General features: G+C 42.7%; 1 protein-coding gene across 1 annotated transcript in view; it reads left to right on the forward strand.

The window, feature by feature from the left end:
• The window catches only part of NTPCR (nucleoside-triphosphatase, cancer-related), a 31,238-nt gene extending 10,727 nt beyond the window's left edge, over positions 1-20,511 (forward strand). The window contains exons 2-5 of the mRNA XM_014521701.2: positions 6,336-6,498; positions 7,978-8,074; positions 13,402-13,611; positions 19,307-20,511. Coding sequence (XP_014377187.1) covers positions 6,336-6,498; positions 7,978-8,074; positions 13,402-13,611; positions 19,307-19,375 — 539 coding nt within the window. The 3' untranslated portion in view covers positions 19,376-20,511. The remainder of the gene's footprint in view (positions 1-6,335; positions 6,499-7,977; positions 8,075-13,401; positions 13,612-19,306) is intronic.
• Positions 20,512-24,279: the final 3,768 nt, after the last annotated feature.

A 24,279-nucleotide genomic window follows, 5' to 3' on the forward strand; every position in this document is an offset into this window, starting at 1 on the left:
CCGGGGGCCTGGGGCTGTGCCCGGCGCCTGGAATTACCCCCCCCCCCGTTCCGCGCGTGTGGAATTACACGCCCCCCCCCCCCTTTACACACGTGTGTACGTGCATGTGCGGAGTTCCACCCTGCCCTTTGACATGCGTGTGTGTATAAGGACCCGTTGACGTGTGCGGGTGGGTATCAGCACTGCACCCACCCCGACTCAGACCTGCCTGTGTGTGCCCACATGTGTTTGTGTGTGCGTATAGTGAATGCGTCCCTGCTTGGTTGTGCCTGTGTGCGCGTGTATAATGGCACACACACCACTCTCTTACACCCACATCTATCCACATGCGTGTGTATAATTACACCCCATCCCCCAGCCAGGCCCACCCCAAGCAGCACCAGCCCTGACTACATCATCCCAGGCAAGGCTTTGTCTACCTGGATCTTAAAAGCCTCATATGTACACACATACACACACATGCACATCCCTTAAAAACCACATATGTGTATGTATACATCCCCCCCTTTAAAAACCTCATGTGTATGTACCCTCCCCCCCGGGTGTTTTAATAGAGCATTTAGAAAGTAAGTACATATAGATATGCCTTGATGAGGGTAGGAGTTCATTAGTGTTATTTGAAAGGTGCTGTTTGAAGTTGGGGGGACTGCCTGTAAGCCTGGACAGGTTTGTCCCCGAAGGCTACCTTGGGACAGTCACCCTTTTTCGGAAAGGGCTGGAGGGCATTGATGATGTGTCTTAGCTGTATAAGCTGGGGGCTGTAGGTGATGGCCAGAGGGATCCTGTTGCCGTTGGCCCTAAAGTTGGTATTGTAGCAGGTCGGAGTGAGGTCTAAGTTTGGCATCGTTGATTTGAGCAGCTACAGTTTTGGGATTGTAGTGTGTGTGTGTAAATATAATTATACACTTACTATCTAAATGCCGTACTGAAACACCCAAGAAAAACCTTTTGCCATAAACGAATCTAGTCTCCTTTCAAGTATGTGAGCTGCAGTTTGCAGACCTGTATTTTGCTTCTCTCACCCTCGTATTTAGGTCAGAAACATCAAATTCATTCAACTGAGTCCATAAATGGGTTTTAATCCTAAATAAATTAATCCAATGTAATATGTATTTCCAGCCAGTTTCCCTCTTGCGTCCTTGGGTCCTGTCCTGCATTTGGGTATTGACAAATACCTAGACCATTAATCCCACATCAATTAAAATACAAGCATGAATGATTTTCTTAATATTTTCTGTAACTTAATAGTAATGATTTAGTACTTCCGATCTAAATAAGGTACACTTATGGGGTAATACAGTTCCTCTATTTTGAAGCAATAATTGGAATCCCAAATGCATAGATTGAGTTAAGAGACTGAGTAGTTTTCACTGTAGGAGAATCTGATTACTGCTGAGGTAAAATGGACATAGATACAATTGCCCTTTTGTTACAAGGTTAATTAATAAACTGACAGTCCTTATTGCTTAGGTCTTTCTCATTCAGGTTCAGGAAATAAGACAGTAGGCCTGATTCTCCCCACTTCCTCACACCTTCCAGTTATCCTTATGTGGAATGGGTGTAAAATACTCCTGTTCTCGTCCAGGAATGCTTTACACCTACTCCACACAGGTAGAAATGACTGCAGAAGATGCAAGGAAGTGAGCGCATGGGTGGAAATCAGGACAATCATATTTGCACAATACCAGAGGCTGAGGAGGCCTCCTCCATGCTGGTTTAAGCAAAATTGACTTAAAAATGTATCCAGTTAAAATGCTAATATCTTCTCCCTCCCCACTGTATAGATTAACATACACTGGTTTAAACCTATCTTAAATAAATTCATTATGTGTTGGTAAACTATAAAATTAAGATAACCAAATTAAAGATTTAATGTTTATTTAGTTACTGGTTCAACTTCTCTTCTGGAGACAAGGCCTCAGAGCACTGTGAAGCTGATAGAGCCCCACTAGCCATTGTATCTTGGTTTAAACGCTTACACTTGTTTTAGGATCATAGAAAATGAGGGTTCATAGATTTCATAGACGTTAGGGCTGGAAGGGACCTCGGAAGATAATCGAATCCATCCCCCTGCTTCAGGGGCAGGAAGTCAGCTGGGGTCATAGGATCCCAGCAAGATAAGCATCCAAATTTCTCTTGAAGGTGTTCAAAGTAGGTGCTTGAACCACCTCTGGCGGCAGTCTATTCCAGACCTTGGGGGCTCGGACAGTAAAGAAGTTCTTTCTTATGTCCAGCCTGAAACGGTCCTGGAGGAGTTTATGACCGTTCGAACTTGTCATCCCCGGGGGTGCTCTGGTGAACAGAAGTTCCCCCAGATCCTGGTGAGCACCCCTGATAAACTTATAGGCGACCACCAGATCAGCCCTGAGCCTGTGCTTTTTCAGGCTGAAGAGTCCCATAGCTCTCAGCCTCTCATCATAAGGTTGGTTTTCCTGCCCTCTGATCATGCGCGTGGCTCTTCTCTGGACTCTCTCAAGCTTCTTCACATCCTTTTTGAATTGCGGAACCCAAAACTGGACTCCAGCTGCGGCCTCACCAAGGCCGGGAGAATAACATCCTGGGATTTGCTTGAGAAGCATTTATGGAGGCAAGCCAGCGTTTTGCTCGCTTTACTGGCCACAGCATCACATTGAAGGCTCGTGTTCATCTTGTGGTCAATCATGAACCTCAAGTTCTTTTCATCCATAGTGCTATGCAGCGTAGCACTGCTGAGCCTATAAACATGCTGCGGGTTTTTCTTCCCAAGGTGGAGAACCTTGCATTTTCAGTGTTAAACACCATCAGGTTCTCATCTGCCCATTTCCTGAGCCTGTCCAGGTCAGCCTGGATCACCCTCCTGTCCTCAGGTGTGGATGCTTTTCCCCCAAAGGTTGGTGTCATCAGCGAACTTGGCCAGTCCACTTCTGATACCAATGTCTGCATCATTAATGAAGATGTTGAATAATACAGGCCCAAGGACAGCCTTGAGGGAACCCACCACGATGATTGACTTCAGTCAACCACCACCCTCTGGGCGCAACCATGGACTCAATTCCCCAGCCAGCGGATTGTGGCAAAACCGAGGCCGCAGTTGGCCAGTTTTGCCAAGAGGTGATCATGGGATACCAGATCAAAGGCTTTTTTATACGACATCAATCATCTCTCCCTTGTCCAGGTGATAGGTCACCTGGTCGTAAAAGGAGATAAGATTAGTCAAGCAAGACCTACCTGCAACAAACCTGTGCTGGCTATCCCTCAGGATGCTGCCATCGGCCAGTCTGTTAAGAATGGCATCTTTGATAATCTTTTCTAAGACCTTCCCTGGGATAGAGGTCAGGCTGATGGGCCTGTAGTTTGTCAGATCTACTTTCCTCCCTTTCTTGAAGATAGGCACCACATTGGCCTTCTTCCAGTCCTCGGGCACTTCACCAGAGCACCAGGAGTTCTCGAAGATCCGTGCCAGGGGCTGAGCTATGATGCTTGTCAGCTCCTCGAGTACTCTGGGGTTTAAACTGTCAGGGCCGGCTGAGTGTCCAGCCTCTCTAGGTGTTCCTTCACAAAGTCAGCACTGATGGAAGGTAAGGAGTCTCCCTCACCCAGGCCTTCCCGTCCCATAATGGGCAGGGGCGTCCCATGGGACTGGTGAAAAACCAACCTAAAATACCCATTTAGCAAGTTGGCTTTATCCTGGGCATCGGTTTAGAAGGGGCCCAATGTTGCCCTTGCTTTTCCTCCGGCTCCCCACATATCTAAAAAAGGCCAGTTGGAGTTCAGTCGCAGGCTTGGCTTTCCTGGTTTGCTCCCTGCAGGTCCAGACCAGTGCAGAATATTCCTCCTTGGAGGTGGATCCCATCCTCCATCCTTTGTAGGCCTTCCTTTTCAGATGATGGATCCGGTCCTCCATCCTTTCTAGGTCTTTCTTTGTAGACGCAGGAGGTCCGCCAGTTCCCTGCAGAACCAAGGGGGCTGCTGTGCCCTTTTGCTGCCTTTCCTCTGAGATGGGATGGACTTTGCTTGCGCATCCAGGATTGCTCCCTTGAGGAAAAACAACTCTTCCTGAACTCCCCTCCCCATTGGGTCGTGGTCCCTTAGGGCCTCACTGACAAGCCTCCTGAGCTTGTCAAAGTCAGCTTTCCTAAAGTCGAGGACTTCTGTATTGCTGACTGACTTGCCAACTTTACGGTGGATGGTGAAGGTGATCAGCTCATGATCACTGTCACCCAGTTTCCCATTGATCGTTAGGTCACTGATTAGGTCGCCCCGCATTGCCAGTACCAGGTCGAGCAGTGCTTTACCTCTCATCAGCCCGTAGACTTCTTGCGTCAGGCAGAGTTCATCCACGCGCGAGAGAAAGCTTTGCGACCACTCTGATTTGGCCGAGTGCTCTTCCCACGAGATGTCAGGGTAGTTGAAGTCTCCCATGACAACCCTGCATGGGGAGCATGCAACTTTAGCCAATTCCCTGGCAAACTCCTGGTCAAGCTCTTGATCCTGGGTGGGAGGTCTGTAGTAGACTCCCATCATTGTGTCCCCTGTGCCGTGTTCCCCACGGATATTCACCCAGAGGGTCTCCAGTCGTCCACCCTGGGCACCAATGTCTGCTTGCAGGGACTCGTAGCTCCCCTTGACATAGAGAGCTACACCCCCACCCCTTTTGTCCACTCGATTTCTCCTGTACAGGGTATAGCCATCTATACTTGTGGCCCAGTCATGGGTGGAGTCTCACCAGGTCTCCATTATCCCTATGACGTTGTAATTATTTTTGTTAAGCAGGAGGACAAGTTCCTCCTGCTTATTCCCCAAGCTCCTGGCATTTGTGTACAGGCAGGCAAGTGTCCCTTTAGGGGCCCCTGCCTTGCCCACAGCTCGTTCCAGGGCTGGGGCAGGGGTGGGCTCCTTTAAGTGCCTTGGCCTGCTGGCTTTGCAAAGGTTGCTCAGTGGACCAGCAGTGGCAGTAGTCCCCGCATCCCCTAGCGGGCTCAGTTTAAAGCCCGGTGGAGCAGGTCAGCTAGTCTGGCTGAGAAGAGCCTCCTCCCCAGCGGAGAGAAGTGGAGGCCGTCCCTTCCCAGCAGCTCACTGCCTCTCACCAAAGAGCAGGCTGTGGTCATGGAAGCTGAAGCCTTCCCAATGACACCAGCGCCACAGTGTTTGGTTCACTAAGGGACCTTAGGATTGGAAGGGACCTCAGGAGGTCTAGTCCAACCCCTGCTCCAAGCAGGATCATCCCCAACTAGATCATCCCAGCCAAGGCTTTGTCTAGCCAGGTTTTGAAAACCCCCAAGAATGGAGCTTCCACCACCTCTCCGGGTAACATCTTCCAGTGTTTTACTACCCTCCTAGTGAGAGAGTTTTTTCCTAATATCTAACCTAAACTTCTCTTACTGCAGCCTGAGACCATTGCTCCTTGTTCTGTCATCTGCCACCACTGAGAACAGTTTAGCTCCATCCTCTTTATACCCCCCTTCAGGCAGTTGAAGGCTGCTATTAATTCCCCTCTCGGTCTCCTCTTCTCTAGACTAAATAAGCCCAGTTCCCTCAGTCTTTCTTCATCTGTCATGTCCCCCAGCCCTCTCACCATTTTCATTGTTCTGGCTTCATCTGCATTACAGCTCTGTCTATATCAAGATCTGCTTTCCCTGAAGCCAGCTGGAGGGTTTGTCACAGACACTAGAATTTAACCACGCATTTAAAAACAGTTTGTTTGTGCAAAAATGAATGCTGGCTATTAGGTGCCTACACATCTTTGAATGCACCAGAAGGCATCTGTCAGCCAATTCAGGCACCAAAACACCTTTGAAATCTGACTCATGCTCTTTGCCACTGGGAGTGTAAAGACCTGTTCTGTGAGACGTTTCACACCTTGTGACACTTATCCATAAATAAACTTATTTTGACAGAAGAATTCACTGGTATGATAAAGAGTAAGTGATAACCCTGGATTTTGTGCGATGGGGAAGACATACATTTGAGTTTAAAATGTAATCTACCCAAGAGACTTATTTGTGATGTAGCCAAAAGGTAGGGGTAGTTCTGTTCTGGGACTGGAGAGTGCTAGTTTGGGTATGTCTTTGCTACAATGCAGTGTAGACATATTCAAAGACTAATAAGCTTTCAACATTAAAAATCAACCTCAGGAAACTTTACTTCTGTTTATTTTCCCTGCTCCAGAATGAAATTTGAATATTTGACGAAATAATGAGGAAAATAATTGATACATATATCATGCCTCTGTTACATGTACATCATCTCTCTTGTCTGTTAAATGCAAATGCTTCCTTGGAGCTTAAAATCTCACTTTAGCACTAAAGATGTGTAATAATGGACACTTCATTTGTTTCCTTTTCTTTTAATTTTAGGAGTTGGAAAGACTACATTGATCCAGAAAGCAACTCAAGCTCTGAAATCCTCTGGAATCCCTATTGATGGATTTTATACAGAGGAAGTCAGAGTGGATGGCAGGAGAACAGGATTTGATGTTGTCACTTTGTCTGGAGGACGGGGAACTTTATCAAAAGTTGGGTAATGCTGTTTTAGTACCATCATGTGCCTACTGCTTTTAGAGTTGATCCTGTGACCCTTCTATGTGTCATGCCCCTTGAAGTTAATAGGATTTCTACATGAAAAGGGTTTGCATGTTTAGGTCTTATGTTAGATTCTCTGGGCCTGATTGACTCCCAGCCAGCACTTTACATTGGTGCTCGTATCACTGCAGAGCACACTAAAAATACCTAACAAATCAGAAAGATCCCCTTCACACTGTTGCAAATAACTACAGAAGGTATAGAGCAACTAATATACTGGTTCCACCCACTTCACTCTGGGACCTGACTTAGCCTATAATATATAGAGTATACTATTGTTTCATGATCCAAGATGGTATTTTTGCCTCTTATTTTGAAAAAAAATAATACTGTTTCCCTCAAATATAAAGGAGTTAGAAGCTGAAATTTAAAGACAGACAAGTTGAAATAAACTTTCTGCAATAAGCTGCTGGCTATCCTACAAATCTTATAAGTAGGGTTTCAAGAAAACAAATATTTCAGATCCCCACTTTCAGATATAAAGGAGCTCATGTCTTCTGTTTCACAAACACATTCTTAGCATTTCATACTCCGTGCAAAAACTTATACTAGGGCCATGTGTACCCTGCAGTCAAAAGGATGTTCTAAACCTTTTTAGAGTCAAGGCAGCCCCTTAAAAAAATATCAGCTCTTAGCTTTCACTCATTTTTTGACTACAGAAAAATAACAGAGTTTTGGTTGCAAGGAACTCAGAAAGACCACAACAGATCAGAATATTTTTGATACTGTGGATTCCTATTTGAGATCTCTGGGTTTATCTTTGGAATCCTCTGTTGGGTGTTTGCACATTTAATAGTGCTAATATTGCATTGCAGCCCCGTCACCCTTAAAAGGATCTTGCAGCAACCCAGGATGTCATGGTGCCCTGGTTGATAACCACTGACATAGACATACCTTTTCTAGCTTGGGAACCAATAGCAATGTAGCTGCAGCAGCAGAGTTCAGTGTGGGCTCACCCTCCACAAGTGTTTACTCAGTTTCCCAGGTAGGTTTTATAGCCCATTAACTCAACTCCGGGCTGCTTCAACTATGCTGATAGTTGAAGCAGTACTCTAGGGGCAGCTCATGTATGCACATCTCTTCAAATGGGTATACGTGAGCTGCGATCACAACTTTGTCTGTAATGTACAGGTACCCTTTGGCTTCTTGTCTTTGTTTTCTGAATTTCCCCACAAAGCTTACTGATGTTGAGTAACTTCCAGGATGTCCAATTACTTAGAGAAAAACATATATAATAAAATCCATTTTGCCACCTGCAGCATGATATTCAATGTTAGCCAAGGAATGTTAGGGGACATGTGGCTTATTAGGATAACCACTCTTGTAAAGGCCAGTTAAAATTACTGCTGCAGATTTTCACCATGTTCATGATTTCTTTGATTTATGAGAAAATGTTTGGCTTTGTTTTTAAATTCAGTTCTGATTCAACTACTGCAAGACGTGAATATCGTGTTGGGCAGTACGTAGTGGACCTGGTTTCATTTGAGCAATTGGTTCTTCCTGTGCTGAGAAATGTGAGTAAAAACTTCTGAAAAGGAAGTAGTTTATTTTGAACAGTATTATCAGAAAGTCTGATGGGCTCAAGGTGTTAGCAAGTAATAATGGAACTTTAGATTTCAAAAGATTTTTTGGTAAGTTGGAAAACTGGGTGCTAGACAATAAAGTGAAAGTCAACAAAGACATGTAAGGAGCTACACATGAAAAAGAAAAACCCAGATACACAAATACAAAATGGGAGATACCTTGTTAGTAGCATTGCTGAAGAGAAGGTTAAAGTGGATTACAGACTAAACACAAATTTAAATTGATGATGTGATGCAGTCACAACCCTGCCTTCCCCGTGCCCCACTCCTCCCTGCCTTTCCTTTTCCCCCCCCCTCTTAAATCCACCAAGAAAGAAAAACAAACATGTAATTTTGGACTGCATTAAATGGAATATTGTAAGTCATCCGACACGATAATATTGTTCTACTTGGCCCTAGTTAGGTCTCCGCTAAAATATTGTGTCCACTTCTTGACTGGATATTTTTAAGAGAGATGTGGGAGAGGATCCAGATAGTAAAGAGGTTGGTGTGCAAGGTGTTTGAGGAAAGGTTGAGAAAAATAGGTATGTTTAGTTTGGAGGAAAAGAAATTAAGGTGGTCAGGGTAGCAGTTTTCAAATACTTGAGAAGCTGTCATAAAGAAAAGGCAGAACAACTGTTTTCCCTTTCCACACAAGGCAAGATATGAAGCAGTGGATTGAAACTGCAGGAAAGCAGCTTTAGATTAAATCTCAGAGAACACTTCCTAACAAAAATATAAGACTGGAACAAACTGTCCAAAGAAGTTGTAGAATCTCCTTCATTGGAAGCTTGCAAAAAGAGGCTGAACAGGCATTTGTCTGGAATGGTTTAGTAACATTATGTTCTGCTTAGTTTTGAAGGGAGGATGGACTAGATGAACCTTGAAGTCCTTCCAAACTTGTAATGTTCTGTAATGTTGGAGGACTTGGCAGCAGAGGTTTCCTTTAGAGAACTGCCATCTCAATTCACTTCTGCAGATCCCATCTTCTGCAGAGTTCTGGTAGAAGCATTTCCATAGGTCCCCAAACAGAAAGCTGGCCGCAAAGCCAAAACTTCTTTGTCCCTTGCTGTGATCTACTTAATCAAATTTTCTCTATCTATAAAAGGGAAGAGAGCGCTTCCAATAGAAACAATATTTAAAAAAATGTTAAATTACCCTTTTTGAAACTACCTGTGGACTTGTTGCATCTTCAGTTGATGATAGTTCTACTAACTTGAGAATCATCTACTGCTGCTTAAGGACCAATCTGGTTGTGTCATTGTGGGAATCTTTAGTAATCATTTCTTGGTTCTGGTTTCCATTCTGAGAGAAGTGTGTGTTCAAAGCATGTTCCACAGAACAAGTGTTCAATCATCACTGAATGAAAACATTCGGACTACCACCCAGTCATATAAACTGGGGTGTGGATTCACAGTTTGTGTTTCCAGGCTGTGCACATGGTAATGGGAACAATATTTCTTCACTTACGAAAGTTATTGATGGCAAAATTTGTACAACCAGATGTTTGAAAACACCCACAATGAGAATGATTTAATGCATCCAGTATGTGTTCCCTTGGTTTCTGCACCATCTTTCTCTTCCTTTCCACTTGGGATGGTTGGGTAGTCAATAATGTCCTTACTGAAACTTCTGCCTCCACTTCCACCTTTGCCCCCTTCACCTCAAATTAAACAAGAACAGACCTGATTTGCTTAGTCTTCTAATAAACCATGGGCAACAGCTGCTGGGATAACTACTAGAAATCCTCAGTGGTTTCTATGCTGCTTAATGGAGGACAGAGTAGCTTCCATGGGGCACTAAGAGAATGGAGATAAAAGATGCAGGGAACAAGGCTAAGGTTTTGGTTCTTGCCCTTCATGGCATCAGGAGAAGGAACAAAACATTTCAACAGTGTGTGGACAAGGAGGATGGGGGCAATACAAAGAGCAGGAGGACACAGCAGAAGAGACACTAGTAACACTTTCTTATTGTATAGTAAACTTTTAAAAAGTAGAGAAAGACTTTATTATATAAGGACTTAGAATAGTGCAATTAATATAGTAATACAAGAGTGTAAAAGAATTAACTTGTGGGGTTTTTTTACAAGCATTCAGTAGGTCGGAGGGGTGGAGGGGAGGGGAGAGAGAGAGAATCACGGGCAGAAAGGGCTCTGAGAAGTGAGAGAGGGCCTGGTTCTGCTTTCATTTAATCAGTAATAACATTCTCAATGATTCAGTGGCAACAAGACCATGGCTATGGGCGGTACAAAGTTGGGGGAAGAATAGAGTAAAAGGGAAGGATAATAGTGAACGGGAATAAGAATAGACCAAAATTAAGGGCAGGGGAAGCAAAGTAGAAATATAAGGAGAGGGTTTTTTTGTGGATGGGCATGGATGAGTTGAAGACTAATTGAAAAAGTATACTAATCTTAGAGCATGAGTAATTAATTCACAAATGTTTCATTAATATTTTTGTGGGGCTTTATTGATATTTCTATAGGAAGCAACATATAGCAGATAGTCTTTTTTTACTGGAGAGTGTAGAAATAGCAAAATATACAAGATCATTAGTGTTCTCAATGTCATGTGGCTCCAGTAGAGTTTACTGAAAAATGTTAAGACACCAGTTATTTTGATCATAGAATCACAGGGTTGGAAGGGGCCTCAAGGATCATCAGGTCTAACCCTCAATGTGAATGGCACTCCTAGATCATCCCTGACCAATGTTTACTTAACCTCTTCTTGAAATCGTTTAGTAAAAGAGATTCTGCAGCTTCCTTGGACAGTCTATTCCACTGCCTCACTGTAGAACAGTAACAAAATTCTTCCTGATATACAATCTAAGTCTACTTTATTGCTAGTGCTCTAAGATTTGAAGCCATTGTTTCATATCCTGCTCTCCACATCAAGGGAGAAAAGTGGTTCTCCATCTCTTTTATGGCAGCCTTTAAGATATTTGAAGAGTGTTACCAAGTCCCTCCCTAATCATCTTTTTTGCAAGCTATATATGCCTAGTTCCTTCAGCTTTTCCTTATGGGCTTGCCTTCCAAATCCTTTATCATTTTTCTCATGTGCCTGTGGATCCTCTCTAATTTCTCCACATCCTTTTTAAAATGTGGAGCCCACAACTGCCCACAGTACTCTCGGGGCATAAACAGATATCACTTTTGTGCCACCATTACATTTTTTTATGGCCATGCAGACAGACATTGTGCCCCTTGTTACCCCACAAGTGTCTAAAATTTGTGGCTGTGACAGTGGCACAAAATTCCACCTATTTTGCAGCTGATATCTGTTTTGCTTTAAGACAGTAGCCCAGAGCTTCCCATACTCTCCAGCTGAAGCCCAAGGAGTTCCTGCTTGGGTTCCCCTATTTGGAATTTCCTGGGACCATACAGCAGTGAGTTTGAGATTCTGGAAACACATCTCTACAAAAGGGAAACCTCAGGTCTCCTTGCTAATAGAAGAGTGCCCGGGGATTCCGTTGTTTGCCCTGAGTGTTGTCCCACAGGACCCTGTGGGACAGTGGGTGATGTTTTTTCACCCAGTGAAGTGGGATCAGCTGTACCAGGACACATCCTGGCACAGCTGATCCCCCTTCATTTGGCAGTGTCTGTTTATACGCTAGCTAAAGCCTCACCAGTTCCGAGTAGTGGTACTATCTTACACACAATACTCCTGCTGATATAGCAGTTGTATCAGAACAGCCGATACATGCTCCAAAGCAGCATGTCCTCCTTGCCTTTTAAAATAGTTAAAGGTGCATCTATCCACAACTTTAGGTTTCAAGGGACATCTCCCATTACTTCAAGTGGGAAAGTGTGGATCCTAGAGTAGGTTGTGTTTGGAGCTCTGTAAACTTCACTTGAAGGGGCAGGGGATTCTGTACAAGAGTGAAAGTTCAGTTTCTTAGTACTTGATCTAATGACAGGCATTGGCTTTTCAGCTCACTGATCTCTGAAAGGGTTTTAGATAAAACAGCTGTCCAGTAGGGACTTAGTTTTGAAAGGTTTTGGGAGCATGTTATGCATTTCTTCCATTTTCTTCAGAACTTCTATTTCACAAGGGAAAATGTTTAAATTGTTTTCTTCTTCAGTTATGTAGTTAGTTGGTATATGCACTTATTCATGGATTAACTGTGAAGATTTTGACTTGGGTCAGTTGGCCCCTAACAAACACAAATAGTGGACTTTGATTTTGTTTTTTTTTATTTAATTTCCTCAGAAGAGAGTGGTGAACTTGTATTATTGTCTATAGCATAACCTTTCAATTAACCCTAGCTTTTGTGTGTTGTTCCCATTTCCTTATACATATTGGCCTCTTGTTCTATCATACTGAGGCACATCTTATTTGATACAGTATCCACTTCATACAAAACAAATTAAACACAACTGTACTTATTTTAATGTATACATCCTATAATACAAAGGAATATATCATAAGATTTGTTAAAAAATGGAATTTAAAGAAGGAAAGATGATTTTGCTGGTATGGGGAAAGAGAGACAGATTGGAAGTGGCCTGGTTGAGTAACTGGATAACTATTGCAGGGATTAATTTTTAAAGAGGGTTAGTTATCTTGAAGGGGTGAAATGTCAGATTTAACCTCCTTCACACATGTGTGCTAAGTGGTAGCAGCTGTTGAGACCTTGCAGGTCAGTTTTCCTTGGAGGACAAACCATCTATGCACAGCCTGGGTACTTTCTTACCATAGTTGATTGTTTATCTTCATGCTCAGAGGTGGATAAAAGGAATACAGCCATTCTCCTCTTTCTAAAAAACCTTAGTGCAGACATCAACGACTTGGTCATAAGGAGCAACCTTTCGCTGAGAATAGATTCTTGCTTTGGGAGATAAGGGCAGTGAGCAAATTGTCTTGCTTATCACAACTTCCTCACTTACATCACATCACAAAATTAACCACAGGACAGTATTTCTTTGAAACCTCTGCACTGATCCCAAGATAAGGAACGTATAAAGCTGTATCTAACAGAGCAGTCTGGTGATTTTTTTCTGCCGTAATAATGCAAGTCTTAAAGAGGGACAAGAAATATTCTGCCACCCCTTCCTTATTCAGTATCCTGTTGCTTCGCTAGGTTACAGGCTGGATGACTGCTGGTATTCTTTGTGACTGAATGGTTTCTATGCCATCAATTTCCAGCAACAATTTTTTTTCTAGAAGTGTTACTCCTGAGCTAGCTTATTCTGCCTCCTTTTCTGTCACAGCAAATGGCAACAGTTGTTTCAGTGCTGATGCAAAACTTTCTTGTTTTTAATCTCTTGTGTATTTTCTCTTTAGGTTAATCTTGACAGTGGCACAGGGAAAAAAGTTTGTGTAATAGATGAGATTGGTAAAATGGAACTCTTCAGTCAGTCTTTTATACGAGCCGTTCGTCAAACTCTGGCTGGTTCAGGGACTGTGATACTTGGAACTATACCAATACCTAAAGGCAAGCCACTCGGACTTGTGGAAGAAATACGAAGTAGGAAGGATGTTAAGGTATTCAGTGTAAGTAATCTTAAACACCTTTTAAGGAGCCTTTTACTTCTGGGTTGCCATTTTGCATGTGGCTTTGTTTTAATGATTGGTCATTGCTACAAATGAATGATGTTTCTGTACCATTATGGTGGGGATCAAAAGCACGTTGGGCTTAGTTGTAGCTGTCATGGTTTCCCTAGACAGGTAGTTATAGGGGACTTGGTGAGAAAGTAGCAGCATAGTCTGCCATTACCAATTAATGACTGTTGGAAAGCCCATCTGAAGTGAATCCAGTAGCATCCATTTAGTTCTTAAAATGCAGGTGATCATAGTACCAGAAAAAAAAATCACATCATGTGTATGGTCTCTTGTCATAGAAATTAGGTACAGTACTGCATGTGGTTGTAGGAGTAGCACTGTTATTGTTTCACAAAGTAGGAGGGTTGTAGATCATAATTTTTTATGTAGCACTCATAATGTTTAAGGGATCAAATTTTTTAACTCCAATTAGTCTTTGTAAATTGGTCTTTATTACCAGTGATGATGATATGTGACAAATAAAGCACCTCACTATCTGAGTTATCTGAGTTCAAAAGGAGGTTTGCAAGACTGATAATTAGAGGGGAAACACTTCCTCTAAACCTTGTAAGTGGAGCATATATTTTTTTGAATCACCGAGTTAACACACTGAGCTTCATATACAATTTTTGCAGATGTAGTTCTCTGAGCAGAACTGTGCTTTAAAACCCCAGTGATCGACTTTTCAGATCTTTATCCTATCAGTTATGTAGCCTGTAGATATCTATCTGTTCAAGCAACCTAAATTGTATTAGGTGCTTTATAAAATGAGTAAAAACATTGGTCTCTGCCCTATAATGGGTATTTTCTGTTTTCAGTAAGTAGTAGAGTCATATGTTGTAGGCAGAACCATGTGCTTGCTCTTCTGAACCACAAAAACTAGGTAATTGTGACTTGTGTATCTTATTTTTCTGACAAGTGGAGAGAAGGTTTTCATGCGATATATTCTATATATATTGGTTATGTAGGATATGGTAAGAGTCCTTACTGTGTTTTGTGTGGTGAAGAGTGAATGGATGGTGAAGGAAAGAACTCACTATTTTGACAGGGTTTTTTTGTGTTTTAATGATCTTATTCATAATTTGCTGTTTGAAGCACATAATGAAAAGTCACTTACTATGCAATTCAGTTCTCCCTTCCTGCCAAGGATTCACTTACGCTGTTCAGTGCTACATTGTTGTGTGAAATTGTACCAGTGGGATTGGATGTTTCCCTCCCTTCCCCGTGGCAATATCAGAGTGTCATTCTGATTAAGTGATGTCAATGTGGTCCATAGCATTAATCATCTGTGCCCTGTATCTGCAACAAGATTTGAGAGTTACGCATCAACATCTTCATACCCTAATATTTTTTTCTTAAGCCATCAGCCAAACTGAGCAGCTTATTATTTGGTTATTTTTTAAACCCAGAAAAGTCCACATTGTTTTTCAGTAACAGGCTACACCTTCCTCAGTGAATGTCACCTGTGCACCTTCCAACTAGGTCTTAGCAGATTTCCAGAGCCAAGTGGATGAAAGACATAGGCACCTAGGCATTTGGGCTCCTTTGTTAGGTATGTGGAGGGTGCCTTGGCATCTAGGCATCTTTGTATGTGGTATGGGGAGATTATGTACCTCAAATTGGATCCACAACAGCCAGCATACCAGGCATGGAGCTACTGAGACCTAGACAATAGGAACACTAAGAGCCGAGCAAGTCTTGCTTTCCTGTTTATTGGGAGCCTTATCTAGGACTGAAGGGAGGCACCTCCATCCACTTGGAACCCTCCCCTAAAACTAGCCCCGCAGAGTCATTGTATAGGAGACCTGAGCAAGTCTTGCTCTTTACTTCTGAAGTGTCCACCACCCACTGACAGCACAAAATGGTTTACCTTCATTCCCCATTTCATTTTAACTTTTCTTGTCCCAGGCCCAGTATTATAAATAGTGTGTAAAGGCTTTGGTTGTGTTTGGAAGCTGGCTTACACCTAATTTTGCCCTATCAAAGCCTTCTGCTGCACCCTCCTAGTGATGTTTTAGTTGTGCTTGATTTAAAAGGAGAGACAGACAGACAGACCATTGTGGGGTTCAATTTGGAAAATTCTTACAGGAGCACTGTGTAGCAGGGCAGTAGAGCTAAGGTGCAAGACCCACTGCATCACAGAAAGTTTTAGCAACCAGAATATAATGGTGGATACACACACACAAAAAAAAGAACTCATGATATAAACAGTGCATATTCTTTCACTGATAGTCACTCACCATCATCTTTATGACATGAGGATGTGTGTGTACAAACCAACCAAACATCATCTTGCAGTTACTAGGAGTGCAAGTGTGTGTGCACACATGCGCACGCGCACACACTGTCAGAAGAATGAAATGCACCTAGCATTAAAGAGGTATATTTCTAACTTACAAGTTCAGCCCTCTGAAACCTGACCTTTTTCTAAGCCACAGAATTTCCCTGGCTACCAAAAAGACCATTTCTCCCTTTTCAGTTTTCATCTGTCTTTCCCCCATCCCTTTCTGTCACAACATTTTTTTTTTTTTGGTAACAAAACACTTATTTTCCTGACTTAGGCTCTTGATATAGCTGTTTTGCATTTGGTTCGTAGCATCTAGTAACTACATGTCAAGTCCTATTTGTATTGAGCCTAGTAAAATCTGAGGTACTAGACACAAAATCAATAAAGTCAAATGTCCAAGTTGTTCCTGATCCATCTGTGTCAGTTTATTTTGACAAAAGCGTTGAGAAATATGGATTTATTATTCCTGTTCTCTTCCTACACACAGAAAAAAGGTTCCAGTTAAACAGATTTTGCAAGACAATCTTTCCCAAAATAAATAAATAAATAAATAAATATTTCCACTTGACTAACTTCATATTATTCGTGCATGTGTGGAAGCCTGGTTGTTTCTCCATCTTACCTAAATGCATTGTTGTAACAGTGATGTCCACACACTTGTGGTTCTCTGAATAAAAACATATACTCATTTCTAACTTCTAGTATAGGCACTTTCCCTAAATAAATAAATAAATAAATAAATATTTCCACTTGACTAACTTCATATTATTCGTGCATGTGTGGAAGCCTGGTTGTTTCTCCATCTTACCTAAATGCATTGTTGTAACAGTGATGTCCACACACTTGTGGTTCTCTGAATAAAAACATATACTCATTTCTAACTTCTAGTATAGGCATTATTAGGTAGTTGTGTTTTTGTCTTGCCAAGTTTGTCTAGAAAAGTAAGCCTGAAACTTTGAACCATAGCAACCTCTAGACTCGAGTAACTCAACAGAACATATGATTAAAACAGTTTTTGCAAAATAGTATGACGAATTTCCTAATCTTTTCAATCTGCTGTTTGATATTCTTGCTGCATGGTATACTTAAAAGCTTTAGTTAAGTAGGAATGTTTATATACTTTGAGACAATGGAAAGCAGTGGCATTGATGTTCATCATGTTACCTGAAATACTTCCAGTGGGATCTAGAATCTGACACCCTTGTGTTTTCTGTACTTTGAAGTCCCAAGGTGCCTTTCTCAGTAATTTTTGGTTGGAGTGCTCCTAAAATGGTGGGTGTCAACCTTTTTAGACCCAAGACACCACTCAGAAAATGTCAGCTCTGGGTTTTCCCTTGGTTTTCTTGACTACAGAAAAGTAATCGACCAATTCTTCTGCTGCAAAAGAGTCAGAAAAACTACAACAGATCAGCATAATTTAACACTCTGGATTCCTATTTGAAATCCCTGGGTTTATCTTGTGAATCATGTTTGCACACCTAACAGTGCTGATATTGCATGGCACCTCTGAAAGGACCTCAAAGCACCCCAGGGTGCCTTGGCACCTTGGTTGAAAACCATTGTCCTAGAACATTGGTCAGTAGTAAAATTAAAGTGTGTTTCTTCTGTCAACCCATTGTTTTCTTCATGTACATTTGCTGGCTGTGTCTTTGTGTTCACTGTGTTTCCAACACTTAGATGTGGAGATATATAATAAAAACAGATGCTACTATACTTGGGGTCAGATTTCAAGCTGAGCCTGTAATGGTATTGAGGCATAACAGGAATATCCAGATTTAATATGTTAATTGGTGTGCGTTAGTAGGAATATAAAACCTCAGGCTTCAGTTCTGAAGCCAGTCTCTTAGAGACCTTTATGGAGAACAGTATATCAAACATCTGCCAATTTGCCCCTTGCTGTGAATCACCTTGTGTAGGGTAAATTACCCCACATAAACTCCATGCTACAGCAACAGCTGTACAGTATTAGGTGTAAGACATGGGAAGTTATAGTACCATTCTACTTGGTGCTGGTTAGGCCTTATTTGTGGTATTATGTGTGGTTGTGAGCTCCACATGTTAAGAAGGATGTGAAGAAATTAAAGAGGATTCAGAGGCAGGTGGCAAACATGTTAAAGGGTTTGGAAGGCAAGGAAACATTGAAAGAACTAGGCAAGTTTAGCTTGTAGAAAAGGCAGTTAGGGAGGGACATGGTCTTCAAATATCTGAAAGGCTGCTATAAAGAAGAGGGGAGAATAACTTTTCTCCCTTGATGCAGAGGGCAGGATGCAAAACCATGGCATCAACTTGCAGCAAAATACATTTAAGTTAGATACCAAGAATCAATCCCTTACTGTTAGAACAGTGAGGCATTAGAATAAACTGTCCAGAAAAGCCGCAAAATCTATTTCTTTAGAGGTTTTCAGTCAGAGGTTAGATAAACATTTGACATGGATGATTTAGGAGTAGTATTTAGGCCAGGGTTTGGATCAGATGACCATTAAGGTCCCTTCCAACCTTATTCTGTATATGACTAAAATGGTAAAGGTGTCTGAGGCAAGGCAGTTCCTGTATGCTTTCACTATTCTACAATCATTGCTGTGGCTACAGTGTGTATATGCCCGATAAGAAGCAGGATACTGCACTAGATGGATCTTGGGACTGATTCAGAAAGGCAGTGTCTACATAAAATAGGTGAAATCCTAGCCCCACTGCCATAATTCCCACTGACTTGGTTTATTTCAACTGTAAACACTTCATGTGCACAAGTTACAGCTTGCACCCGCAAAATGCAACAATTATACAGCCACTAATATCGAGCAGATGTGCTGATTATTTGTATTTATCAGAGGGACCTAACCTTTCCATGGAATTGCCTTTTCTTTTTTTTTCCTCCCAAGTATCTTGAGAAACTTGGATCTCTTCACTTCAGTTCAGTATTAAAATAGATGCCTACAGGAGAACCTTTTTCGTTTTTTACTGAAGAAGTGTCTGAAAAAACTAAATTTGACATCCCATTAAAACATGATCCTATTAGATACTGAATGCAGAAAAACTACTAGTATGTAGTATGCGAGTGGTATAAGGTAGTTGGAAAGGGTTTCTCATTACCAGAAAAGGAAGTGGTGGCTCTTTGTAAGATTCCTGTCAGTCAATCACAACTGAATAAAATTACAAAATACCAGTGGTAATAAGTCAAAGAAAGTACCAAATATACAAGAGCTAATGTAGGTCTATGGGGATAAATTATTTGCTCTAGATGGTGTGGGGAAGCAGCTAATATGGAGGTGCATGTTTGACTTGACTGGTGGGGGGGAACCTTGAGTGAGATGGAGGCTATTATTCATCAAATCATGTTAGTTTTTATTTCTCTTTCTCTAGGTTACTAAGGAAAATAGAGACAGCCTTTTGGAGGATATTGTGACAACTGTTCAGAATTGCAGAAAATGAAGACAACTTTCTTTTTTGTAAGAAAAATAAGTTCTTATTTTAGTTTATAGCAGGAAAGCACAGACCTACACCTGCACCAAGGCACTGCAGTCTTCATTGTGAGCAGGATAGTACTCAAGTGGAAAAGAAGTTGGTGGGGTCCCATGTTTGTCGCTTTCTTATAAATAAAAAAAAAAACCAAAAACTTGCCAGGATTCTCTCTCACACAGACATGCACCCTGCTCCACAACCTCCCCCTGCCACAGTGCCTCATCCTGGGATTTGAAACCAACTGGTTACAGTTATGCATATCCAATTAACTATCAAAGTCAATTGAACCACTGATTTAGGCTGTGGTTTTGCAATACATAGTGCATAGATGGCCAGCTGTGCCCAGAGACAAATTAAAATAATTGGGGCTCTTTTATAGACCGAAATCTATACCACTCATTGAAGAATTAGTGCTTGGCTTCTGCAGAGCAGGATAGAATCTTGTCTGAACTACATTATTTTCTATATGTATTATCATCACCTCCAAAATGACCTAGCTTAGGCATTCTGTTTAAACATGTCTTCATGACCTTTCCAATGAGCTTTGGCTGGTCAGTATTACAGCCCAATACAGAAAGTATAGAGCAGGTAAGCTGAGTTCAATTTTGAATCGGAGATAAAGCACTGTGTATCTTGATGGCATCTTTATAGAAAAGGCCCACTTTAAATCATTTAACTGCTGCCTGAGGGGTGCATTGCCTGTTCTATATTTCTTTAGCAAATTTTGTGATGGGAAGGAAAAACAAGACAATACTTTAGTACCCTGGCTTCCTTGGCAGACGCTTTTATTCCATGAAATATTTAAAATATAAGTTCAAACTTAATGCTACATTTGACTATTCAAGTTGAACAATTCATTAAGGTTTATTGATGCTTAATGATTTCTGTTTATTTCCTTTTTCAATCCTGTACGTAGTTTTTGGTTAATGATGAAATAAGACATGATTGAGAGTATTAGATGACATATATCCCCAGGAGGTTTGTAAATGTGTTCAGGAAAAAGAAGTGTTTACCACTTAATCAGTTTTGCATGTCATGAAAACTTAATTCCCAGCCAGGTGCAGACTTGTTCTCTCATGATACAAAGCATTCTCTGGCTTTAAAAATTGTTAAGAATCTAGCTTTCCTTATTCCTGGATTGCTGATGTACATGGCAACAAATGTTTAAGTGAACACATTGGTTTAAAAGCATGTGAAAACTTGTGTTGTAGTCGCTCAGTCATTTATTCCCACACCATTACGCTCCAACAGCAGAAGTTCTACATATGCTGCCAGATGGCGACAGGCCTTTCCACAGGTGCACAGTATGCTGTGGGTAACCTGCAAGGAACTCCTTACTCTCTCTCATTCACAGTATGAGTACCTGTTAGAAACACTGCCCGGCTATGGACCATTGGACAACATCATACCAGAGTGGAGAGGGAACCATAGGACCATTTCTTCTCTGATTCACTTAATATGCAGTACTGGCTGAGTCAGTTTAGAAGAAAGTATAACTGTCACTGAGCTCCCTGTGGGCTGTGCTGCAATAGGCTAATCCAGGGGGTGGGCAAAATATGGCCCAGGGGCTGCATCTGGCTCACCAGGGGATTCTGTTCAGCCTGCAGCAGGTCCCTCTGCTCTGCCCAGCCCAGGTGCTGGTGGCAGCCTGGGCTATAGCATGTGTAGCCATTCCCGATTCCTGGCAGCCCTTGCAGCAGTATTTCTTCTGGTTGCTGCCGCCAGTGTCTCTGTCACCACCAGCCCCAGTGTCTGGGTACCCTGGCCCATTTGCCTTGCTCCACCCACCAGGGGCTCTGGACAGAGCGAGGAGGCAGGATCTCCTTGAAGATCAGCCTGGGACCCCTGTGGGTAGGGTGTCCTTTGCTTGGTGGATAGGATGGGCCCATGGGCAGGTGGGGAGCAGCATCCGGGAGCAGGATGGGCAGGCAGGGCCAGTGCCAGAGCCTGGATTACAGGGTGGTGACAGGCAGGGCCAGGGCTCAGGGCAATGCCCCAATCCACTACCTGCCTGCAGAACTGGCACCCATTGCAGGGCCATACAGAGAACAGATCGGAGCTCTGCCCCGGGACCTGTCCTCATGCTGTCACTGTCCTGTCTGCCTGTCCCATGCACAGACACCACTCCGTGCCTACCTCTGGCCCCATCCCATCTGCCTGACCAAGCGTGCCTTGCCCATGGGGGTCCCAGCTGATCTCCACGGAGACCCTGCCCACCTGCTCTGTCTGGCACCCCCGGCACTGGGTGCGGGGCAGCTCCCAAACTCTGGATGCCTGTGTTTGTATAGTAGTTTGTATGATGGATGCCCTACTCCAGGGCTGTTCTACTGGCAGCCCCCAAACCATATATGGCCTGTTAGGGGTTAACATGCTGCCTGTGGCCTCCTGCCTGGCTGGTACTCCATCCATAGCTCTTGTGGTGGCACCAGGCAGCTCTTCCTCCCTTTTCTGGCTTCTGGTTCTAGCCCTGCTCCTAGGGTCAGGCTGGCCCTGTGGGAGGGAGCCAGGCTGCCTGTGCTGTATGTGTGACAGGGGAGGATGCTGGGCTATGTGCTTGGCAAAAAAAGGGAGCCAGGCTTCCTGTGTAGCATGTAGCCAGAAGGGGAGCAGATAAATGCTCTGAAAGGAAGACGAGTTGTGTATGCGGCAGAGGAGGGAGCTCAGGGTAGGCCTAGCCACTGTGCCATGCACCCCCCAGGTCTGTGGCCTCTGCTGCATGTGGCCCCTGGCTGCCCAGAAGTAGGACAGCCCTAACAGGAAGCTTTGTGCACCATACCCCACACACCCGTCCCGTGTCCTCCCTCTCACATAAGCCAATGCTGTGTTAGACACTCTGTGCAGTATAGCAGCCCTCAACATTTCGTTGCATTGTCAGCAGAAGTTAGAAGTTATAATTAGAAAGTTCAGTTGGCTAGTTTTAAAATAGAAGCAGAAAGCATGGGTGTTATTACAGTGGTTTTGAGTCTTCAGAACATGTCCTCAAATGTTTACAGAATAAGGAACAAAGTGGTTAATTTTGCAGGGCCAAAATGCCCTTGAGTTGTAAGGGCCATCTAAATAATTGTTCTTTCAATGATTAATAATTGCCAAGTGCTTCTTGTTCTCCAGAGCAGTCAGTTGGCATTGAGAAGAACACTGAATAAACTGTAACTGGGCCATTTAGGAACAGCTTTTGTTCAGCGCTGAAGTTCATGAGAAAGACTCATAAGACTTCAAGCACAACTGGGCGCTTAATGAGAAATGACTTCTAAAGAAAAAATAAAATCAAGGCACAGGTTAAGCATAAATGGCTGCTGCAGTTCTGCAGTGTCTGGAGAACCTGGTTTGTTTTCTAAGTCCTACTTTGGTCAACAAGACTTTTTCAGTTGCATTTCTGTGAGTGGCTCATAGTATCCACTTTGGTGGATATGTTGTCTTGTTATTGAGCACTTGTATGGGACTTCGCTGATCCTGGCCTCTGGTTTGTAGAATACTGTGCACAGAGAAGATGCTACCTGGTTAGAAATTAATTCACAAACCCCACCAAGTGGGGTGAGAATTTGCTTAGTAGGCCTGTAGCAGAAAGCCCCACTTTGTACATTTCCCTTCTGGACATTGATATAACAGAAGTCTCTTCTTGCCTGCAACCCTCCACCCCTTTCACCCCCCCTCCCCCATTTTGTGCATTTCTTTTCCTTCTCAGTTTTGGCAGGGTGTGGCAAGGCTCCAAGCAAGCCAGAAAGCTGAAGTGGCTTTCTGTAGGAAAAACCTACAAACTACATCTACCTATCAATTAAGCTCATTGTCACTAAAGAATACAAAAGAACTAAAATACCCACTGCAAAGACTGCAAATATATCCCGTGCTAACTTAACTGACTTGCTGTCCCCTGTAGCCTGTGATCCTCACTTTCTCACATTGCATTTTTATATATTTCTGACAGTGCATTTTTATATTTCGTGTCTCATTTTTACTATGGCATTTTGTATTTTATATTTTATACTTTTAAACCCTTAAGGAATGTACTCCCTGTAGAATGAAGTTACACCCTGGACCAGTGTTAAAAACTGCATTGAAATTGTAATTGTAAAGTGATAAAATCTGCTATATTGGGCAGTCCTTTGAGTGAATGTGAGTGTATGGTGATCAGTATGTAATCTAAGTGACAATAGCCACTTTAAGCTAATCAAGCCAAGGAACTGATCCCTGGAACTGAGCACATTTACCCTATGGACTAGTCCTGTAACCCATGACAATACAGCCGTTAAGTCAATAAGTCAAAGGTAGACTCCCAAAACCTCAGGTGCCAGCAGGCACAGACCCCTGTGACTAACAGCTGTCATGTACAAAACCCATGTGGGACAGCAACCTCTGGATTGGGTAGCCAAGATGATACTAGGGGAATCACACAATTCTGCCAGAAAGGGATAAAAGGCAGTGAAGCATGACCCTCAGTGGTGCCCTCTCATCCAGCACCTGATCTACCAAGACGGAAGGACAAGCAGGCGACCCTCTTCTAGAGAAGACATCTCCTTGAAAGAAGCTGACCATCGACAGCAGAATCCAGGGCCTCGGTAGATATACACACACCAGTGCTCTCACAATCACTACAGCAGCTACTACACACTATGCTACGTGGGTTTGAATGAGTGAGTGCATGTGTGTGTGTATGTGCTAAGGTGACCAGTACCACCCATAACTCAAAGTTTGCATTTATGATTTTATTGGTAACTTCACATCCCATCCAATAAACTAGAATGTATTATGACTTGCTCCTTTGTAGCCAATAGGCCATTAATTCAAGACTAGAAATATGGCACATATTTTTATAGAGAGCATAGGAAACAACTTATCAAGGGGCATAGGTGATTCTCCATCACTTGAAGTCTCCACCA

This window comes from Alligator sinensis, unplaced genomic scaffold (assembly GCF_000455745.1).
Source record: "Alligator sinensis unplaced genomic scaffold, ASM45574v1 scaffold93_1, whole genome shotgun sequence".
In the NCBI taxonomy this organism is placed as follows: Eukaryota; Metazoa; Chordata; order Crocodylia; family Alligatoridae; genus Alligator; species Alligator sinensis.